General features: G+C 36.6%; 1 protein-coding gene across 1 annotated transcript in view; it reads left to right on the top strand.

The window, feature by feature from the left end:
• The window catches only part of ANK2 (ankyrin 2), a 181,699-nt gene extending 159,983 nt beyond the window's left edge, over positions 1-21,716 (top strand). The window contains exons 37-47 of the mRNA XM_070948372.1: positions 1,287-1,361; positions 3,058-3,189; positions 4,827-4,967; positions 7,726-8,005; positions 9,294-9,585; positions 11,778-11,870; positions 12,366-12,449; positions 13,321-13,485; positions 13,868-14,050; positions 15,786-15,877; positions 19,419-21,716. Coding sequence (XP_070804473.1) covers positions 1,287-1,361; positions 3,058-3,189; positions 4,827-4,967; positions 7,726-8,005; positions 9,294-9,585; positions 11,778-11,870; positions 12,366-12,449; positions 13,321-13,485; positions 13,868-14,050; positions 15,786-15,877; positions 19,419-19,602 — 1,721 coding nt within the window. The 3' untranslated portion in view covers positions 19,603-21,716. The remainder of the gene's footprint in view (positions 1-1,286; positions 1,362-3,057; positions 3,190-4,826; positions 4,968-7,725; positions 8,006-9,293; positions 9,586-11,777; positions 11,871-12,365; positions 12,450-13,320; positions 13,486-13,867; positions 14,051-15,785; positions 15,878-19,418) is intronic.
• The last annotated feature ends 2,157 nt before the right edge of the window (positions 21,717-23,873 follow it).

Here is a 23,873-nt window from a genome sequence, read left to right as displayed (position 1 = left end):
GTTTTGCCTGTTTCTTCTATTTTACTCCTTGCCCTGCTCTTGGTGTATGGTTCGTGTGTTGTTTTAAAAAGCTTCCTATGTTTATTAATGTGCTTTGTGTGAGCTCCGTTTGTTTTGTGTTTTTTATGTGTTTTACTGTCTCTGAAACAATCTCAAGATTGCACAATGCAAATGTTCACGGAAAGCATAAATATAACAAAATAAGCTTTCTCATATGAAAAACACACACTTCCTTAATGTTGTTTTAACACTAATAAACTTATAACATTATTTCACTTGTAGTACAGCTGACCAATGCAAGTTTTAGTTTTTGATTTTTCATCACTCTGCTTGAATCTTTTTAATGAAATATTTTTGACACAGAAAAAGACAGGTAAGATTACTATAATTCTGGATATGTAGATCCATTTATATGCGTCAAAGTTATCAGAATCTAGAAACACATTGAATTTTGCTTCCATAATTAACTGAAGGCTATTTTCAAATACTGAATTTATGGATTCAATCCTCTAAAATTTAGAGAGGAATGTTCATGTATATTTTTTTCTTAAGAATCCACTCCTACAGTAGTACTATAGAGTACTAAAGAAAAATGATAGTGGGATTCTGAATATATTTCCTAATAGACTTTTTGAAGATCTAAAATGCGTCTATGGGAAAACAAAAACTCAAACTCTGCTGATATTGCCTTGGCTTTTGGATATATCTATTTTTCCTGCTGCTTTTATGCATATTTTCTCTAAACAAGTTTGTGCTTCCTTTTCCATGCCTACTTTTGTGAAGAAGGGAAAAATTGAGGGGGGGAAAGATGAAATGTTGGATTAAACATATGATTTAATATATCATCCTGACATAATAATTCATAATTCATTTTAACTGTTAGAAGTTGTGTGGCTTAAAATGTAGTTCAGTAATTGAGAAGAAGACACAGAATGATTCTAGAGGCCACAAATACTACCCATTTAATTTGTTAGCCAAAGTAGCATGGAAAAATGCCCCAGCAAAATATTTAGTTTCCCTTTGTTTTATTTTATTTAAAATAGATGGGAACTTACATAAAATTTAGGACAGTGTTTCCAATAACACATTAATGCATATTTTTGAAAGAAATTCTTAATGAATTGCTGAAGAGTAGAATATTTTAAATCTAGTCATTTATCAAGGCCTTTAATTCACTTAAAAGCAGCCACTGTTCTAAAAACACTGGCCTATTTTATGGAGACTCCTTTCATTTTTAAAAAATATTTTCATACAAATAAACAACTGTTCTATTAATCTTATTTTAGAACAACAAGATGATCAGAAAAGACTAGAAGAAAGACTAGCACATATTGCTGATCATCTTGGATTCAGCTGGACAGGTAAAGTATAACCTTGGAGAGATCACAGTTGTTAATCTGTATGTTTGCCAGAAACAACAGTTTTCACATATTTGCTTATTCCATACAACCTTGCACTTTCAGATTTTTTTGAGTACAGCTCCCAGAATCATTGAACATGCTGACTGAACAGTTGCAATTCAAAAACGTTAATAGTAGTCACTCCCTTGATTTTAGCTCTTCTCTGAATCGCTATTCAGTAAAAAGTTTTAATACTATTAGCATGGTATAGATTTAATTGGTATATCTATATATGCTTTCTTGCTATATAAATACGATATGCACACATGAAGTTATAACACTGGGTTCTAAAATACATATGTACTAAAATAAATATGCACTGTTATTATTACTAACAATCTTTGCTGACTCACAGTGTTTCACAAAATGCCAAAATACTATAAAATGCCCACAGTAAATAAAAAGCACCATATGTTCATTTAAAAACACCTGAGAACATCAGTTAGTATTTTAAAATAAATATATGGAAAGCAAAATAGCAAAATGTATCATTTTCCAAAAACATTTTGGAAAAGTTCAGTGTTTAGTAATCTCCAAAAAGCCGTTGCCAAGAAGATCAGGCTAACATGTCCCCCACAGTCCTTCTGTGAGGAACATGGATAGTTTTAAAAAATTGATAAACAAATATGAGGGGAAAATAGTATTTTTTGTTTTCTCACAAAAATGCCACAAAATTGGGCTACCGTAATGCAGTGCAAAATTGGGCTACCGTAATGCAGCATAAATATAATCTATGTTTTTATTGTAAGAATAAAAAGAAAAGGCACAAAGAGGATAACAATTCTAATAATAGATCTTTCAGTTCTTCTTGAGATGTACTAAATGTGAATGATCTGTTTTGCAGATAGTAGGAGGATCAGCTGATCGATGTACTTAAGGAGTAATGCAGATGTATTATTGTTGCTTCAAATTAATGTTAATAGAAACTGGGCTGTATTTCTAAAAAAAATACTTAAATGTAGTTTGAACCCATTCGTAAATTTTCCATAAAATCCATAGAATGTTAGTCTCATAAGAAAGCAGAATTCATAAAATGCCAAGAACGAGATAGCAACTTTTTTACAATTTGCAAGGAGCATAGAGGTAATGCAATGACATTCCCAGAAGAGCAGGATGAAATTGTTGCACAATTGATCAAGGTTTAAAACACTGAAGATCTTTTAAAAGTACATTAAAAGTAGAAGCATTAAACTTATTGGAGCCTTAATGCACCTATTTGAATTGCACACCCATATAATCTAGCAATTTGTCCACAAAATTTGATGACTGTGGAATGGGAGCCCAAGAGAATGAAAAAGAGGGGTAGAAAGAGTGCCACTCCTGATCCTGAAGCTACAGAAAAATTCTTCAATTAAATAATTATTGTAATAGTGATTATAACTGGATTGCAACCATATAAATTATAGTTCAAGAAAAATATTGTCTACAATTTTGGCAAATTTGTTAAATATTATCAGAACTACCTGTGTGTGTGTGTGTGTGTGTGTGTGTGTGTGTGTGTGTGTGTGTATGATAGATAGATAGATAGATAGATAGATAGATAGATAGATAGATAGATAGATAGATCTAGCAATAAGTATAGCAATAAGATAGCAATAAGTGATATTTATAAAGAATTGCAACTGGTCAAAATTATTTGAATACTTTGTACTTACAGAGCTAGCAAGAGAACTGGATTTCACTGAAGAACAAATTCATCAAATTCGGATCGAGAATCCTAATTCCCTTCAGGATCAGAGTCATGCATTACTGAAATATTGGCTGGAAAGAGATGGGAAGCATGCCACTGGTATATTTATTTTAGCAGTTACCATCCCTCACTCCTCTTCCATTCTGACAACCAAGAGCAATTTATATAAGAGAATGCAAGTGTCATACAAAAGCAAAACAATATAAAAATCCTATATACACACAAGGACACCCATACTATGTATGGACTTCTATAGGTGATAATTATCTATGATCTAATCTGCCTTTAAATGTAGCTACACTGTATACTGAGACTACAGTACTGATGAAAAGGACTTCTAATGTTTCTTTTTTCCATGTTCTCAATAATATAGAACTGTTTATATCTCAGTGATATAAATTAACATGCTCATATTCTGTTTATATGCTTTTCTTGGAGGACATATAATAACTTGAAGGTAGTATGGTTTTAAACCAGGGATGAAATCCAGCAGATTCTGATAGGTTCTGGAGAACGGGTAGCGGAAATTTTGAGTAGTTCGGAGAACCGGCAAATACCACCTCTGGCTGGCCCCAGAGCAGTGTGGGAATGGAGATTTTGTAGTATCCTTCCCCTGGAGTGGGGTGGGAATGGAGGTTTTGCAATATCCCCTGCCACGCCCACCAAGCCACGCCAACAGAACTGTAGGGAAAAGTTTTGGATTTCACCTCTGTTTTAAACTAAAAAATGATTCAAGTAGAGAAGGGTAAATTTACTTTCCTATACAATTGTCATTTTCAGAGCAACTGTACCTGCATAATTTGCAAGTAAATTCTGTGTATTCTCTGGGATATCCTGTATTTGTATATATTCAAAAGAATAAGACAGCTCTGTGAATAGACATGCCTTTCCTTCCTAATATGATTGCTAAACATTAGTAGTACTCCTCTAATATTCATGATGCAGGGCAGCTTATAAATAAAACATAAACAGTACCAGTACTGTTATAGCTACTTCATCCACAAGAAATAATTCCATTTAAGCAACCAAGATAATTAGTATCTTTCTATTACCGTATTATGTACAAGTAATCTTCATTTAGTGACCGCAATTGGGGCTGGCAATTCTACCATATCATTAACTGAAGAGTTTGCTAAGTGAAAAATGACTACGCTTATTATGTCACTTCAGTTTTCCTTTACAGACCTGAAAAGATTGTAAATGTGAAGACTGGTCATAAAGTTAACTGTTTTTATCACCATCATAACTGCAAATAGTCGCTAAACAAGGCAGTCGCTAAGCAATTACTACCTACTGTATATTGCTAGAGACTCCTAGTTAAGTACTTACTATTGGAATGAAGAGACATTCCATTAATAGTGCAACATTTGCGGTTGCTTTTCTCAGAAGTGTTGATAACTTGTACAAAAGCTACCACATAGTCACCCTTTTCATATATCTGAATATACAGTATTTAGTGGGTCATTGTTACTTGGAAGATTGCTTTAAAACTATTTCAGGAGGCAATTCATATCCCTCCCCAAAAATATAATAAATCATATATAAGTGTGATTATCAGGACAACTAGAAGGATCAAAAAGAAAAAAAAAACAAATAACCACCGCTTTTCAAGTGATTAGAGACACACTTTACCCTCCTATTGGCTGACTTCACAGCGGTTATCCAAAAGCTGAGTAGATGGCATTCTTCATATGTACAAATTATTAAAAATAAATGCTGTCTCTTCCATAACACAGATTCAGGTCTTACAGAGTGTCTTAAAAAAATTAACCGAATGGATATTGTTCACCTAATGGAAAGTAGTATGGAAAAGTCCAGAGATCATAGTCGCACCTATGCAGAGATTGAACAGACAATGGTACTGGATCACAGTGAAGGTGAGAATGTACTTTACACATGCATGATTACTATTCAGTAACTGATTGTTATCAAATAATACCCATCAGCTATCACTGAGATAACTACCAGTGGTTCTGTACCAAGGAGAGCATTCCCATCAGTTCATATAGGAATAAATATAGTGCTTTTCAACATTGTAGTAGTGATGATCAGAAGTGAATCATCCTATACTATATCACTGAATATTGAGAAATCAATAGTAGATGTGCATATTGAAATTCATGTAGATGACACTTCACCATAATAAAAAGCATCAATTAGAGAACACCCACAAAACCATCAATATCTTCCGAAGAATCCAGAGAAGGAATTCAGAGAAGAAGACAAAAAACTACTCACTACCCTTCCTGGACATCCTGATCAGCAGAAACCACAATGGGAAACTAGAAACACAAACTAGGAAAACTACGCACACCACTAATAAGTGCTCCATTACCAAAGCAATAATCTAACCTCCCACAAGAGAAACTGTATAAAAACTTTATTTAGACAAGGACAAACTCACTACAGCAAACTGAACAGCAGAAAAAGGAAATAAAAGCAGCTAAACAACATCATCTAATAAAATGAGTATCCATGCAACTTTATCAAAAAGTGCCTGACCACTCAAATCGATATAGCACAAATAACACAAGCCATAAAAAGTACAACACTGCCATACATCAAGAACATCTCAGAAACCATTGACTACTACTACCGCATGAAATCAGTGCAGCACACAAGCCAACTAAAGTCTTCCAAAACTAAGTGAACCAAAAAACCCAGTATCCCCAAGGCTAAAAAAACAGGAATCATCTACAACATATAGTGTAATGACTGCAACAGCCACTACATAGCCCAAACAGGAAGAAGACTGCCAGAATGCATCCATGAACACCAACTAGCAGTCAGACAATATGATGAAATCTTTACTTTCACAACATATGAACAAACCTAATTATAGTTTCAGTTGGAAAACTGTGACCATCCTAGACCAAACCAAGTCAAAAAACACTTTATAGCCACCAATAGACATATACATATAAACAATGTCTACGTACTTTGTGAAAGAGACAATCAACAACCCAAAATGTGAACAAAAAGACCAAAACATCCCCCCCCAGCAATCAACACCCAGATGAGCACAGATTAACTCCAAGACTAACATCAGACCAAAATCAAGAAGTAAACAATACCTTAATAAAGCAACTTTCAAACAAGCTAACAGTAAACAACCCAACCAAAAAATCCAAGACCACTCCCTCCAACATTAACAGGGCAAGCCACCAGAACATGGATATCAAAACTCACCACGTCATAATGTCATGTGACATATTGCGATGCTTTTTCGTGGGGGTGGCCAGCGCATGACGCATCGTCTACAGGCCATCAGTTTGACACTCTTGCACTAGAACAGGGGTGTCAAATTCGATTTCATTGAGGGCCGCATCAGGGTTGTGTTTGACCTGGGGGGGGGCGGGAAAGGGTGGGCAAGGCCAGCTCGACATCACTCATGTTGGGGGCGCCTATGGTGGCCTGTGTGCTCTACCAGTGAAGACGGGCTCCTGAGCTCCATTTTCAGCTGCGACAACCTCCTGCAATCCTTTGCCAGCAAAAATGGAGCTCGGGAGGCCCACGTGCGGGCCTTGAGTTTGACATCTCTACACTAGAATATAAATTGAGAACTTTACTAGCACTGTTGATGGTACCTAGCTTCGGTAATGAAATGTCTGCAAGAAAACAATCAAGCTTAGTGAGCACTAATAACCCCTCACTTTAACCTTGAGCTACAAATACTTTCCTTTATTGAAATTCTGGCTATATGGAGTTTTAGTCGATAGGATTCGTAGAAATTACTAGCAAGTTCTTATATTTGAACACATGGCATGGTTATTTATCTATGATTAAATATAACAAACTTTAATTTATGTTTTGAAACTGCTGAGTTGCATGCTATATAGCAGTGATGGCTAACCTTTTTGCCATCGCATGCCAGGAGAGGGGGGGGCGGGGAGGGTCGCGCATGCACGTGCCCACGCGCATGCGTGCGCAACCCCCTCCCCCCCGCTCCTGGCACATGATGGCCTGGTAGGCCCATTTTTCTTTCTTACCTGGTTCCAGATCCTCTCTGTGTATCTGGGAAGGGCGAAAACAGCTTTTCCCACTCCCTTGGAGGCCCTACGGAGGCTGAAAGTGCCCATTTCCCAACTCTCGGTGGGACAGGAAGTGACATTTTTTGCTGTCCCCAGCCTCCAGAACCTCTCTAGGAGTCTCTAGGAGCCTCTCTAGGAGTCTCTGGAGGCTGGGGACAGGAAAAAACGTCACTTCCTGTCCCACCGGGAGTCGGGAAATGGGCCCTTTCAGCTTCAGTAGGGCCTCCAAGGGAGTGGGAAAGGCTGTTTATCCTTCTCAGATACACAGAGAGGATCTGGAGCCAGGTAAGAAAGAAAAACGGGCCTACCCCACCCCCAGGCCCTCCAGAGGCAGGAAACAGCCTGTTTCCCTACTTCTGGTGGGCCCAGAAGGCCCAAAAATCAGCTGGCAGTCGCGCGCATGTGCCCCAGAGCTGAGCTGGTGTGCCCACTAATATGGCTCCGTGTGCCACCTGTGGCATGCATGCCATAGGTTCGCCATCACGGCTATATAGTCTTTTAGCATGAAATCTTTGCTCCACTTCACATCGCTACAAATCTGCATCTAGATAGCAATTACCTCATTTATAGAGATTAAATAATTGTTGTTTTACTTTGCCTTCAGGGTTCTCTGCACTTCATGAAGATCTATGCAGCACAAAAGATAAAAAAGAGGAAGAATATTCCTTTTCTAAAGACAGTGAGCAATCAGATCATCCTCCTCTTGTTTCAGAAGAAGATCTTTCTCTCAGTTGCTCACCCTTGCATGAAGGCACATCGAAGGCTGAGACTGAACTATCTGTGGTAGAACTACTACACCAAATACAGAAAGATCATGTGAAAGCTGAATTCTCAGGGAAGCCTCATGAGTTGACAGAAGGTTCACCTACTACACAGGAGTATGTGTAAGAATTCTACAATAGGGTGGCATATATAGCAATAGGAAATATTTATTGCATAGAGATCATGTTTCATAAGCAAGGAACAAATACAAATTTTGCAAGACTAGAAACCCTTCAATTTTGTCAAGAAAAAAAATCAGTGAGCTAAATAATTTCTAAAAGTTTAGAGTAAAGCAAATACAGTATATGGCCGATATATCATTTTAAAATATTCTTAGACTTATGATGAAATGAAATGAAAATAGATCGTCAAGTTAGCTACAAAGATTTGTCATTTCTGAGCGTACTCTTAGTATGGCAAAATATTGACTGGGTTAGATAATGGTTTTTTTCTTTTTTCTTTTTCTTTTTTTATTTTGAATGAAGCTCAATTCATGGTGAGATCAGCCAAGGTTCTCTAAATACTGAATTACTGGGTGAAATTTTCATTGAGGAGCAGACATTGCTTCCATGAGAGGAGTATCAATCAGTAAGAGGCCAAAGATTCCCAAAGTGGGTAATCCTTGAGCTTGCCTATTCCTATTCCTGGAAATAAACAGGTTCTCAACCTTTTCTTCCCCCTTTAAATACCTTTTGTGGCCACTGGGGATGGCCACAGACCTCCAAGACTTAACTCAAGATTTAAGTCATAACATTTCTTCGAGCCTTCACGGACCCCCTGTGATGACATTGAGATCCCCTAGGGTTCCGCGGACTACAGGTTGAGAACCACTGAGTTAGAATCAGGGCACTTATGTAATACTAGTCTGAATTAAATAGTCACAAAGAGACAATTGCTATGACACACATGACAGGCTGGAAAGAAAACCATTAATTCTATTCTATTCTTTCTGCTGTTAGCCTGTGGTGGCAATGGAACAAATGGAATGAATGGGAGCAGTGAAATTGCTGACAAGAATTCAGGAGAGCCAAATATTCTTTTAAAGGGGGAGGAAACGTCCACTACTTGAAATCAAAATATATCATAATGGAATCCTGGAAAGCTAGACTGTTTTGGTTTAACACAAATGTCTATACAAAATATTGCTAGATACTGGTTTTTGTCTGATGAAACCCAGTTTACTTGAAAATAAGTTCTAATATGAGAACCTGAACCATATTAGATTAGTAGTCATGACAATCGTCATTGAATTCTCACTGGTATTCTCACTCAACTGTATCCCGATTTATTCATTTCAGAACGTTACATGCCACTTTTCAAAACAAAGCCAAGTGATTTTAGAAAAAACCTTATTCCTCAGAGACAGACTAGAAGAACTAATCATTTGTTTTCTCCAATTTTTATTAACAGTATCACAACTTCTGGAGCAGATTTGACACAAGTGCCCCAAAGTGTAAAAACAGCCAGCATTGCCAGTGATAAGTCTGGGGATTCCACCACAGGATGTGAAGATCTTGAAAGGCCACCATTGCATACTCCAACATCTAGTGATCGAACTGATTCTCCCATTGTGGAAGAACCTGAAGACCATCACTTTCAGCAAGAAGATATGCATCCAAGGAAAAACAGCCTGGTGATTGTGGAATCCACTGATGAACCGCCTGAAGAATTAGAAAGACACGAAGAAGAATTGTTAGAAAAAGTAAGTTGTAACACTAACATGATTCATGAAATAGTGCCCTTTGAAGAATTAATGAAGAAGAAAATCTTTAATGTAATCTTATTTAATACTTGGAACAGTACACCCAGATAATAAGAAATAAGAGGTGTTCACACACTCTAGATTAAAATACAGTTCTAGGAAAAGAAAATTGAAAGACAATGCACTGAAAAATGTAAAGCATTAACACAGAAGTGAATAGAGAGAAATATAACTAAAAAGAGGCAATCATCTGAATAAGAACAGAATAAGCCTGAACTGAAAAATAGATAATGGATGTAAGAAGAATTATTTGAAAGAATTTTTAGCAAGATTAAGATACAATATTTTTGTACTGTATGATTTCTGTATGGAAAGAAAAAAAGGCAAGAAATGTTTTGAAAGCTTTTCCAAACATATATATTTGCAGCAAAATAAGAATTCGTTAAAATTACATACTTTCCACATTTTAATTCCTACAAAGAATGTGTTAGGAATTAGATTGTGAATGAAAATGTACTTTTGTCCCATGGTGATTGAGAATTATCAAAACTTTTCATTAAAAAAAATCAGTTAAATCAGAAAATAATAGAGCTGCACATTTTTCTTTCCAAAAAACTATTTGGGAATATTTAGGAGCATGCATGGAACATCTGTCTTTAATTGGAAAAGCAGGTTTGTATGGATGCTTCACAAGCTGTCTTTGACCATGCACAATAATTTCACTCACTGGAAAACAATGAAACAAACAAGTAGAAATACAGGTAGTCCTTGACTTACCACAGTTTGTTTAGTTACCATTCGAAGTTACAGAAGCACTGAAAAAAATAACTTATCACTGTTCTTTACACTTATGACCGTTGCAGCATTCCCATGTTCATATGATCAAATTCAGCTGCTTGGCAAGTGGCTCATATTTAGGATGGTTGCAGTGTCTCAGGGTCATGGGATCACCTTTTGCAACCTTCTGACAAACAAAGTCATTGGGGAAGTAAGATTCACTTAACAACTGTGTTACTAATTTAACAAATGCAGTGATTCCGTTTAACCCTTGTGGAAAGAAAGGTCATAAAATGCGGACAAAACTTAACAAATGTCTCCCTGAGCAATAGAAAATTTGGATAAACCCAAGAACACCTTTTGATGCTATCAAACAAGCCCGAACAAAGAATGGTTACTTTAACAGTATAAAAAGAGGTCTTTCACCAAACCACTTCTTTCGAAGATTTTGTTCAACTCTAGAAAATAATTCATTTTTCTCATTGAAAATGCATAAGTTATGATTGGATTGACCAATAGAGCAGTAACCTAACTGCATGCCACCTATAGTTCCCTGGCACTTTGAAAGTTGCTACCATGGCAACTCAGTGGTCATTATGAGCCTTTAAGAAACATGTCCCAAGTCCCATTGCAGAAAAATCACAACAGTAAATATGTAGTGAGCAAATTTTATTTCCAGTATCTTTACCTGAAGAAATTGTTGCTTCAAAAGTGAAAAGGATTTTGAAAATATCCCAGAACTATTTAAATCAAAGCTAACTATGTTTTCTAAGTGTAAAGGAATTATATCTTTTTTTTTTTACTGGCTAAAAGACAGAAGCAAATATAGTAATTATTAATTAACTCAAACTTGCAATATAATCTAGTTCAGTGGTTTTCAACCGATGGTCTGTGGACCCTGGAGGGCTGTGATGTTGTTACAGGGGGTCACCGAAGGCTTGAAGAAATATTACAATTTAAATCTTGAGTTAAGTCGTGGTGGTCTGTGGCCATGGTCCGTGGCCACTAAAGGTATTTAAAGGGGGTCCGTGGTGAAGAAAAGGTTGAGAACCACTGATCTAGTTCATAATTAGAAAATTGTTGGAAACTCATATCTGTTTAGTCTAATTGGGTTTATGAAAGATGAAGTTGTAACTATATTTGCATTATTCAACTGATGCGCTGCTTTTATGTAGTACATGGTATTAAAAGAAAGTTGAAGGCAGGTTTCCTCGGCTTGTAACATCAAATGTTCAAAGAAGATTTCAAACATTCGGCCCCAAAATAGAAAGAAAGTAGTACAGCATATTTTGCAGTGTATCTCATTCCAGCAAGCATTTGTATGGTGTTCGTTGTGTTATTAGAAAGGGGCCCAATTATTCATTCACATGTACAGTACCAGTATGATGAGAGCAATGCTTCCATGCTTCCACTAGGAGCTAGCAGAGGAATTAGGTGAGCTGGAGGTCAGCTCAGATGAGGAAGAGATGGTAACTACCAGGGTCGTTCGCCGCCGGGTAATTATTCAGGTACAGGAGTGTTGAACTATTGCACGTACCAGTGGCAACTATGCCCTGGTTATACCTCTAAAACCCACCCTTTTCCTAAAATCCTGTTCCTGAAACACCCCCTTGGCTGGCAATGCACTGATGAATTTGGCATGTTCCTGGGTAATGCATGTCAATTGATTAACATAAATATTTTTTTTCCAATTTCATTTGGAAACTCAAGGAATGTAAATCCAAATGGTAGATAATTAATTTGCATTTTGAAAGAAACTATCTCTCTTAGAGGACAGTTTGATTTGCTGCTTCAGCACCACCTACTAGCCAAATTCTTTCTTGTTCCAAGTTTGCATGCTTTTTAAAAAGGATCTATTTGCAAAATGTTTAATAGCATTGGAGCAATTTGCTTCAGTGCTTCTTGCCTAATTTATGTTGTTGTTTGAGCCAACTAACTTCTGTTATGCAGTTTATTTAAAATAGCCAGTTATTTTTTTCTGAACTCTGTTCTTTGTTTAATAGGCTGATGATGTGCCTGAAATACCCCCGGAAGCTGTAACGGAGGAACAGTATGTGGATGAACATGGCCATATTGTGGTGAAGAAGGTATTCAGCTGATGGTTTATTACGAGAATATAAAGAGCATTTTAGTACATTTGACCCATTTCAAGGTTTCCAGAGTTAAATCGAGGAGCTTAAGGACACTTTAATACAGGTTGTCCTCAACTTACAACAGTTCATTTGGTGACCTTTTGAAGTTACATAACTGAAAAAAGTAACTTATGACCATTTATCACATGACCATTGGACACATGATCAAAATTCAAAAGTTTGCCAACTGGCATGTACTTATGATGATTGCAGTGTCCCAGGGCCATGTGATTACCTTTTGCGACCTTCTAAAAAACAAAATCAGTGGGGAAGTCAGATTCACTTAACAACTGTGTTACTAACTTAACAACTGCAGTGATTTACCTAACATCTGTGGCAAGAAAGGTCGTAAAATGGGGCAAAACTCACTTAACAAATGTCTCACTTAGCAACAGAAATTTTGGGCTCAATTCTGGTCTCATGTTGAAGACTACCTGTATATGTAACAAGGAAATCTCTTATGGAAAGTGAGGATTTAGGCTCTATGCATTTCACACCACATGGGGTAAAGGAAAACATTTTATCCCATATAACTGTTGCACAAAAATATCTATTCATTTTAAGAGAGAACATGTTAAAATTATAATGTATTTAATAATACATATCATGTGATGGATATATTAAAATTGCTTTGAAATAGTATTTTGAGAACCTGTTAGCTGAAATTGTGCCTCATGTTACCTGCTAACGAAATAGCAAGTTAAGGCTTATTTGTGTATGCACATGAGAGAGAATGCTAGGTATTTTAAAGGACAAAGATGACTACCATGGTTTAAAATTCAACTACATGCTAACATAACTCTTGATGAACATGCCACCCTGCTAGGTCACTAGGAAAATCATCAGGCGATTCGTTTTACCAGATGGAACAGAAAAAGAAGAAGTTGTGATGCAGGGAGAACCCCAAGACCCTGTTACAGTGGAAGAGGGAGACAGTTACTCCAAAGTCATAAAGCGGGTGGTGTTGAAAAGTGAAAGTGAACAATCGGAGGTTAGATTAATTTTTTTTCCCTGCCACAGTTTATTTATTTGAAGTGAATTTTTGAAATTGGCGCTAGAATTACCCATTCTAAATTATTCTGTTTATTACATTTAATTGTAAATTTTGTTTCATAAGGTTCACTTCACATATCTTGTTTAAACTCCCTTGGAAGATGGCTCATTCAATGAAGAATTGTAGAGCAATTCTTTAACATGTCTAGCCCCCAACGTCATCATTTTCCAAGAAATGGATGAATCAGTAACGTTAGCGCAAACATTTCACAGGAAAGTAGCAAAATAATTTTTTGGGCATTATCTACTCAGCCAATAACCATGGTTCTGGAATAAGCAATTATTGACATATGCAATTATTCATGAAATCTCTTTCACAGGTGACCTTTTCTGAGCCAAGTGTATTACCAAGTGCCTCAGAATTCCAGGCTGAGCCAGTAGAAGGCCGCAAGGTCAGCAAAGTTATAAAAACTACCTTAGTACATGGGGAGAGAATGGAAAAACATCATGGAGATTCTAGTTTAGCAGTGAATCTTCCATCAGCCAAAGATGACTTCGAAGAGGTGAGATAATTGTATGGTTTTGGCAACATTGTTAGAACTGCAATAGTACTAAGGGCAGAAACACATATAGAAAAATTAGAAATAGCTAATTGTAATGAAGCATCATTATAGAAATGTACTCTTATTTTTTTCCAGTATGTTTAGAAAAACTCAACACTTCACAAAGAACAATTTTTCCTTCTGAAAAAGATCTGAGAGGTATCATCTAATGCAGTGGTTCCCAACCTTTTTTTGGCCGTGCCCCACCTAAGCATCTCTAAAATCCTAATGCTTCCCCTGTGACATATGATTCTTACTTTACTCAAAAAGGGAACTCTACTCACACGGAGGAAGCCTAAAAGGCCATTAACTTGGTTTAAATAAGGTTCAAATTGCCCCCATTAAAAATCAAATTGTCCCCCTGTGGAGCGTGGACCCCATGTTGGGAACCACTGATCTAATGGAACCCAGAGAGAGATTACTCTGAGTCTTAATTTTAGGTCTTATACAAAACTGTAAAAAGTTGTTTTGCTGTGCTTTGATAATGCTTTAAGCAAAGCGTTCATTTGAAGCTGCTTTGAAAAGGAGTGCTGCCATCTGACTTCTAGACAACAAAGCAAAACTATTATATCCTTCATTCACTGTCACCCTGATGGTCTCCTTCAGGATATGCAGCACCTTGAAGGAACTTCTATATTGAGGTTGCCCATATTTATGCAGGAGCCTTAGTTCAGTAGTTTACTTCCAGTACCTCATTGAAAGGAAGTGATACAGGAAGAGGCACATTAACAAGACCATTTTCTACCTACTGAATCTGCTTGGCAAGGCCAACGGGGGCCAATTTGTACAGAGAAATCCATTATTATACAGTGAATTTAGGAACTTTTCACAACTGCCATATTTTTCCAGACGTAAGGAGAATTGAAGTTCCCTCAGATTGGAAATATTGTACAGCAGAAGCTTATCGATTAGTAAATATGAACTTTTTTCCAGATGCATTTGGAGCAGGATTGTAAACTCACCATATCCTATTTGATTAAAAATATGACTCAGTATTGGTTGAATAAATAGAATATAGATAATTTCTGTTCAGATGGGAGTGATGTCAGCACATCTTCTTTCTACCATATTTCCAGTTTGAACACGAAGCTCCATTCTTTAGATTGGATACATTTAAACATAGTATGCAAGAACACAGTGGAAAGCACATAGTTGAGGACTTTAGGAAAGAAATCTCCAGTATAAATGTACTCTTAACAATATAATTCAATTTGCAAGTGGGGTTATTTTATTTATAAATGCAAAGAGTAGGGTACTCAAGGTATATGAAATACGATGTATGGCTACCCTATTTGAAATGTTTATGTGATCCCAAGGATAATCCTGGATCAAATCACTTTTATTGTCTAAGAGCCTTCTTCCTAATGAACCAAATCCCATCTGTTAGTAAGACTGGAGCTCTTTCCACTCTCTCTGGGTTCCTTCAAAAAGAAAAGACTTTGTTTTTCATAAGAGATTGTTTGTCTCCATCAGGAATTCAGCATGAGAATTCTCAGTAAAAGTAGATTCTATTGTTTTGTCACACATTTCAAATTCTTAGTAAGTACAGAATTTGCAAATTATTCAATTAATACTTTTTTCATATATGCTTAACTATTATTTGTCTCATTGGTTGTTCTGATACTTTAGCAGGTTAATATAATTAAGTTATATTTGGGTCTTTTATGCTACAGTTATGCTTCCTGTTTTACTTTAGGCCCTGAATTACATAGGTAACAAAGTGAAAATGGAAGTTCCCCCATTAGTAGAGAAAGAGGTCATGAAAGAGGATGGGTCGCTTATTAAAAGGTTTGAGTTGGCATGACACTAGCCTGTGCAGTGACCAAAGATTTAACAGACTAACTATTTGAATAAATTTGAATAAAAGTATTTGAATAAATGTCAACTTACAGTCTCAGTGTCTTAAGCTTTACTTGGAAACTAACACACTGTGGAAGAGGGGAGAATCAATTGATGGAACAAACAGTTGTTTGAGAAATAGCTGAGTTATAATTCTGATTCCAAGTTCTAAATGTAGAAAAAATTTGCATGACATATTTTAAAATAACGTTTTGGGGAAGTCAGAGTGTCAGAGGAAAAGATCTGGACAATTAATTAATTGAAATGTTTTGGCTCTAGATCCATATACCAAAAGATCCAGGTTTTGGAGGCGAGAGACTAAACAAAGGCCCCCAGTCAATGTCCATGCTACTGAAGTTAATTATCTGGGATTAATTATAATTTCAATGCTATTACTATTGCTATGTTCATATCCACAACTATGTAGGCAGAATATATCCTATGCCAGGGGTCTCCAGCCTTGGCAACCTTAAGGCTTGTGGACTTCAACATCCAGAATTGAAGTAGTTGAGTCCACAAGTCTTAAAGTTGCCAAGGTTGGAGATCCCTGTCCTATACTGCAGTGGGTTCCTTAGCACCAGGGACCGGTTCCATGGAAGACAATTTTTCCATAGATGGGGGGAGGGCGGGAGAGAATGAGAGGGCAACCTAGATCCCTCAGATGCACAATTTACAGGTTACAGGTTCGTGCCCCTATGAGAATCTAATGCCTGATGGTCTGAGGTGCAGCTGAGGCAGTGACTGGGCAATGGCTGCAAATACACATGAAGCTTTGGTCACTCACTTGCCGCTCACCTCCAACCGTGCAGCCTGGTTCCTAACAGGCCCCGGAACAGCACCATTGGGAACCCCTGCTATACTATATAAGAAATGTGCGTGTGGAGAGGGTAACTTTTCCAATTCTGCCTATGCTGACTCCATCTGGATACCATTGCTTTGTTGGCTTTACTTTTTGTTTAAAAGTATTTAATGAAGGACTATCAATGTTTCCCAAAGCTTTCACCTTTTAACATTTGTTGAAATTCCATTTTTTTTTGTAATGGAGATCTATTGATTCAGAACCTAAATTTTGTTGAAACAAAGAATATTCTTGCTCTGACAACATGAAGAGGAGTATAATATTTGTAGATGATGGTCTTAATTATCTTTTATACATATTATACATACCCATTTTCTTCAATATTTAAATTGCCTCTTAGATCTTTGAGGACTGTGCTTCAGACATAGTAAAAAAAAAAGGTACTTCCTTCTAAACCAAATTCTTGGACAGGACAATCCCGTTGTTATGTTTTAATTAATTAATTGATAGGACCTCAGCTCCCAAATGACCCTGGGAGACTTATATAATTAAAATATTAAAAATTATACTCTAACAATTTTAAAACTCTGCCAGCAACAAAAAAAGTCAAAATGAGGGAAAAAAAACTATTATTCTTTCTGTTTCTTTCTTGATTCAACTGTTTGTTTACTTCTCTGCCAATAATTTGTAATGCATCTAAAGCCAGTCCAATAATTGGCAAAAATTCCAGTTTCTCACATTCCTTCTCTGGTGTCAGAATTAACAAAATCAGTTCTCAAAGGGAAATCTGATGCTGCATTTCCACCTTTGAAGTTAGAACATGTCTGTTCTCCCCAAATAGACAATAAGATTATATCTTTCCCATATTTTGTACCAGTCAGATGTGTTGGGAATACAGCCTGAATTTCTGGGGAATGATACAGTGTTTATTGTTCTTTTTTAAAACTGACTTAGGAAGAAGAGGGCAACAGATATGTTTTTTATTGTTGTTGCAGTATGGAATCCTGCTGATTAAACATCTAGCATATTGCTTCTAATTTCCTCTTTCCACAAAGATTGATAAGCTCTCACAGGTGTGAATGTCTGTGCATATAATAGCACACACATTTCCTAAACTATGGACCTTCCCTCTTGTGTGTGAATGGCACCATTTTAGCAATATAACAAGTATCATTCATGGGTTGAATATCAGAAATAGAAGGAACAATAAAAAGGTTTTAACAATGTATAAATAACAATAGTATGGGATTTTTTGGGTTATCAAATAGTTAAACAGCCTAGTTCATCTGTTTCTTGAGGCTTACTATGAACCTGATATTCCTCTCCAAGAACTAAAAAGTCAGCAGAGACTACCTCTATACAGTTGTCTGTGGTTCTCAAGGAATATAACCCAAAGAAATAAGCTGTCTTTTCCACTGAATAAATTATTTCTGTGATGTAATTTTGTGCATTCCCATCACTGCAGAAACCCTTACTTGAAGAGAAGTAGTAGTAAAAATATGTATACAATAGAGCTTACTTCCCTTCCCTTCCCTTGTCTCAATGTATAATACTGAATGACAAACATATTTATTTATTGACTTGTATTCCATCTTCCTAGCAATGAGATTCGTTGAAGTTAAATATTGTAAGTATGGGCAGGAATGACAAAAAACAGCAGGTTTGTAGTGGGGGATATGAATGGTTCTCCTATCATTTATCTTGTTAATGATTCCCTGTTGCAGGATTTTCATACAAAGATCAGTGTTGCTGGTTTAAAACATATGAATGTAGGCATTGATGTTACAGAGACTGATGTTACAAAACAATAATGTTTCTCAGAATAATTTTCCTAGTATCAGGAAGGAAAAGAACTTAAAACACATTTATAACTGAAAGCGTCTGATTGATACAATGTTTACATACAAGTTCGAACCATACGTAAGGACAGTTTAAACTATCCCATTCTAACTTTACACAGCAATGTGAACTATGCATCAACTTAACTTTTGATCTTAGCAGGCTATAGCCTACACCCACAGCAGTGGTGAAATCCAAATTTTTTTACTAACAGTTCTGTGGTTATGGCTTGGTGGGTGTGGTGTGGCTTGGTGGGCGTGGCAGGGGAAGGATACTGCAAAATCCCCATTCTCTCCCAACTCCTGGGGGAAGGATATTGCAAAATCTCCATTCCCACCCCACTCTGGGGCCAGTCAGAGGTGGTATTTGCCAGTTCCCTGGACTACTCAAAATTTCCACTACTGGTTCTCCGAACTGCTCAAAATTTCCACTGTCAGTTCTCCAGGACCTGTCAGAACCTGCTGGATTTCACCCCAGACCCACAGTCCCTTTAAGCAATCCTTTCTCCCTGCCTGTGCAAGTTTATGTCACACACAAGTAATTTCTCAAGAAGTTACAAGTTGCTGACATTTTAACAAATCTACCAGTTTAAACCTGATTGTAAATTTAGGCTTGCATTATATGTGTAGCATAAGAAAGGAAATTACTTTTTAAAAAAATAATGTTATTGATACTTTATATATAAATATTTAGCACTTTTCTTAGCTCTTTAAAGTCACATGCAGTCACTGTCCTTTCACCTACAGGAGCTCAAAACTCATGCTAGAATTTTAAAATGAAAAATAGAATGCAATTTCCTTTTTTAAAAAAATCCTACAAATTCACTCATTATCTCTCTTTGACTCCTTGTAGGACAACGATGAGTAAAGCTAGTACACAGAAGAGGACTGTGGTTAAGGACCAGTATGGAAACCGGATTCATGTGGAGCTGCTGGAGGACACACCAGACGCGCTACCCCGGGATGATCTTCAGCATGACCTTCAACAATTATTAAGGCATTTCTGCAAAGATGAGCAGAAGAAAGAGGCCAAATGAGATGCTGCTAAATCTCACCCTTAGACCATCACACATATCCATTAACTGTCCAGCTTTATCCAACTTTCTTTTATCATAGGTGTTATTATTTAACATAATCGTCAGGGAACACTGCTGTTTCTACTTTGAGCATATAGAGCAGGTTTTCCATTTCATTTTCTTTGTTTCTAAATATCTGTAAGCTAATTTGTGACCAAAGATCACATCCTTCATTCTGGATGGTTTTATCTACTAAGTCATAGACTTCGTGCCCTCTCCTGACTATCTTGTCACCCTTGGCATTTTTATTGTTCTTTATTTTTGCACCAGATCCATAAACGCATAAGTTTCTTCCACAGGCCTCTTGAAATGACAGTGTACATGTGTTTTTTAAAGGATATTATTAACTTCAAACTGTAAATAGAGAAAATATGTGGATTCACAAGACGGAAAGAAAGAAGCACTGCCTATTGTGACTACTTTTAGCATCAGGACTATAAGGTTCGTTGAAGAATAATTCATGTAATATTGCTAACACAATCCATTACAACTAGGACACGGATCTATCAAGAACAAAGCAAATCAATCCTCCTGTGTTCATAGGACTTCCAGTGTAATAAATTACTTGACTAAAAAGAGTCAGAACAAAGCCTCAAATTTCAGCTGTTTCCCTTACAAGACAGTTGATTGCAGCCATTACTGCTTCTTTGCTTCCTGGGAAAGCCACCTCAAGATTTCCTGAAGAAAAAATATACCCAGTTAGATATAATGTGCTAGCAGCTGTATCTGTGGCACTTTTGCATACTGTATTTAAATCTTTTAGATCAGGGACATGAAATGGGTGCATTCAATAGTTCTGATTTCTATACTATTTTGATCACTCCTTTAACACACTACACTGACTTTGATGGGGTTGTCTCTGCTGGCCACTGCACTACAGACATTATAGAAGGAGGAAAAGAAACCATTCCCTTTCAGGAAAAAAAAAATGATTTCTCACATTCTGTCAAGATTGTCTCTTAAATCTGGCACATGCATGTGGCATTGGAATATAAAAACATGACCTGTCTATAATCATGCCAATTGCTTCTCACCCTTCCTAGCACTGAGCGAGCAGACATTATTACCATTGTGTTTGAAGGTTTTCTCCGGAGTTTTATTTATAAGGAGACAGGAATCCACTACGCATTTGTTTGGTTTATTTTTTTTTCCTCTCTTGCTATTTTATTTATAGTCCTTAACCACCTTTCAAGCATTATTCATGTAAATGTCTGCACTTTGATTTTCCAAGAAGGCATATATGACCCTGGAATTATTTTGTGATCTGTACCTAATTCTAATAGTGGTCTGAAGCTCTGTAGCATTTTAACATATATATGTAATTAGATATATATATATAATATATATATATATATATATATATATTATATGAAATGATATACATTTTGAGTCAGTTATTTGATAAACACAAAGCATATTCAGCAATGATGAGTCAGGTCCTCTAGGGCTGAATATTTTTCAAAACCCTGCTAGCCTTTGTTTCTTTAAACAAAACCCGACTCACTCAGTGCTCAGAATGCTGAAAATAAATGTTACAAGTGGCACCTCTTCATTAAGCAACAATGCCAAGAGAAAAGAAACATTTGAGGAGGTTTTGGTTTCCTGCTTAAAAAAAAAACTCGTACTCAGTGCCATGCAAATTCGTTTGGTTGGCAAAGCAGGACACACGCACTTAATGACTGCCAAAATGAAAGGAGACCGAATTGCAGGACACACAATAGCTCATTTCTCATTGTCAAGAACATCACTGTTTAACCTTCAAGACTGGGGCTCTACAAGAAATGCATTTCTGTTGTGTTATTTGCGGTGCAGATGATGTTCTGTGTAACAGCATAATGGCTATTCTCCTTTTTTTCAGTTTTGAATTTTTGCTGTGTTATCAGAGAACTTGAATACTGTGAGAAGGTGATTTTAAGTTGATAAATCGGCATCTTGTTCCCATGGTGATAACACTTAACTGAATATATCTATGAGGGCATGTATTAAAGATGTAAAACAAACAAACAGCACTAACAATACATAGCTGCAATGTGTACAATGGCTGATTTAATTAAATAAAAATGTAAAAGTGTTAAATGTAGCAATGATAGTATCCTCTCTTTTTTGCAACTTAGAATCGGGGAATTATTTGGAAACTTTAATTCTAAAATTATAAAGCAGACGGTCTATACTGTTATGATTCATTTTACACAATGTTAATGTTTGACCTTCAAAGTCCCAAAGGGCTTAAAGAACATTGGATCGTTTTCTTCTATTCTGTCCATCTTAAATTTTAAAATCTTAGAAGAGAATTTTCTCTACGTCCCAACAATGGCAAAGGCTCATTTGATGGGAACAAAGAAAAGTCCACGTCAGCGTAGAACTTCCAAAAGAAGGTAACTTCTCAATGCCTCTTTTTTTAGAAAGACTGTCACTCTAAAGGCAAGATAAATACATTGCCTGCTATCTCTGCCTGTTGTTATTAGGGGATTTTTCATTATTGGTTTTAGTTTGTTTTGTTGTTCTTTTAAAATAACTTACAGAATAAAAATCAAGAGTAAAACTAATAATGTATTTTGTATGGTTGGACAATCTGATGCAGGTTGTATATATAAACACACATACATGTAACGACATACAGGTAAACTTTGCTTAGAGACCACAATTGGTATCAGCAGTTCATTGCCATGGTCGCTGAGTTGAGACATATGCCTATGACTTGAAATTTTACTGCTGGCTTTTCCATTGACTTTGCTTGTTGAAAGCTGGTTGTGAAGTGCACAGATGGTGATCGCATGACTGCAGGACAGTGCGATGATGGTCGTAAGTGCACGCACCAGTTGCATTTCTATTATGTGGTTGTGAGAATACTGCAATGGTCGTAAATGCAAAGATTAGCTGTAAAATTACTATTTCAGCATTGTTGCATTTTTTTCTCACTAAACAAAGCAGTTGTTAAGCAAGGTGTACCTGTACAATGTCACACATAATTTTGTCTTTTTCAGCAGAACTCTGGATTTTTGCTGAAAGTCTTGCATACTAGCTAAAGCATTAGAGGCAACTGCTTGTTAGTTCTAAAGGAATACAACTTGATAGCAGGTGCTAACTTTGTCTGAATAGCTAAAATATACTAACACATAAAATTCACATCCTTTGGACTTGTTTGTCTATTCCTTATATTTTTATGCTTCAAAAAAAAAAACCATAGTGACATCAATATGTTTCCTATTGTGGAGTTTCTTTGGATTAAATGATTTGTTAGAGACTTGCACTGCCTCTTATCAGTTACTATGGAATCCTTAAGATTTTAACCAAAATTTAAACCACATATAGTTGCCAATTGGAAATGGAATACTGAATGCTCTGTTTTTTAAGGGAAGCCATTTGACTAAACTTTCCCGTATCAATTGATCTGTTTCAATCACATCACCTCAACAAAAATGCTAGGAGAGAAAAGGCACACTGAAATAATTAAGTGTGAAGGAAATATGGCAAGGATTTTAAAAAATTCTATTCCACGATTCAGGAAAAGCAAGATTGTTTTTACTTACAAGCAGAGCTGAATAGCAAACATGTAATGTGATAAAAAAGCATTGCTTTGCATTTTCTCATGATTTCCTTATATTGAAATGCTATTGATATTATATTGAAATGCTAGTCCTCACCTATAAGGCCCTTCATGACTTAGGTCCGGGATATTTGCATGACCTTCTCCTGCCTGCCTCTCAGCGTCCTGTTCGCTCACATAGGGCCGCTCTCCTCAGGATTCCGACGGCGAGCCAATGCCACCTTGCTGTGCCCAGGGGTAGGGTGTTCTCTGTGGGTGCTCCCACCCTCTGGAATGAATTACCTACTGAGCTCCGGACGGCTCCTGATCTCCGCTCCTTCCGTCGGGACTTGAAGACTTGGCTTTTCAAACAAATAGGCTGAGACTGATTCCGGGCTTTATTATTTACTACTAATTAATTATTTGGACTAAATTATGATTTTATTGTACTTGTCTCTTAACTTGTGTTCGCCGCCCTGAGTCCTTCGGGAGAATGGCGGCATATATATACATGTAATAAATAAATAAATATTAAATATATTTCATTTTATTGAAATATTTTGAAATGGAATATATATATTCCTTTGTTTATATATTCAAATTCCTCCCTCCCTCCCTCCTTCCCTTCCTTTTTCTTTAGTCCTAGTATTTACCCCCAAATCAGGGGTGAAATACTCCCATTTCGGACTGGATCAGCCGATCCGAT

Source organism: Pituophis catenifer, unplaced genomic scaffold, assembly GCF_029215685.1.
Source record: "Pituophis catenifer annectens isolate HBS135680 unplaced genomic scaffold, rPitCat1.0.hap2 SCAF_8, whole genome shotgun sequence".
NCBI lineage: Eukaryota > Metazoa > Chordata > Lepidosauria > Squamata > Colubridae > Pituophis > Pituophis catenifer.
The sequence above is the reverse complement of the archived record's forward strand: the minus strand, read 5'-3'. Positions and strand labels throughout refer to the sequence as shown.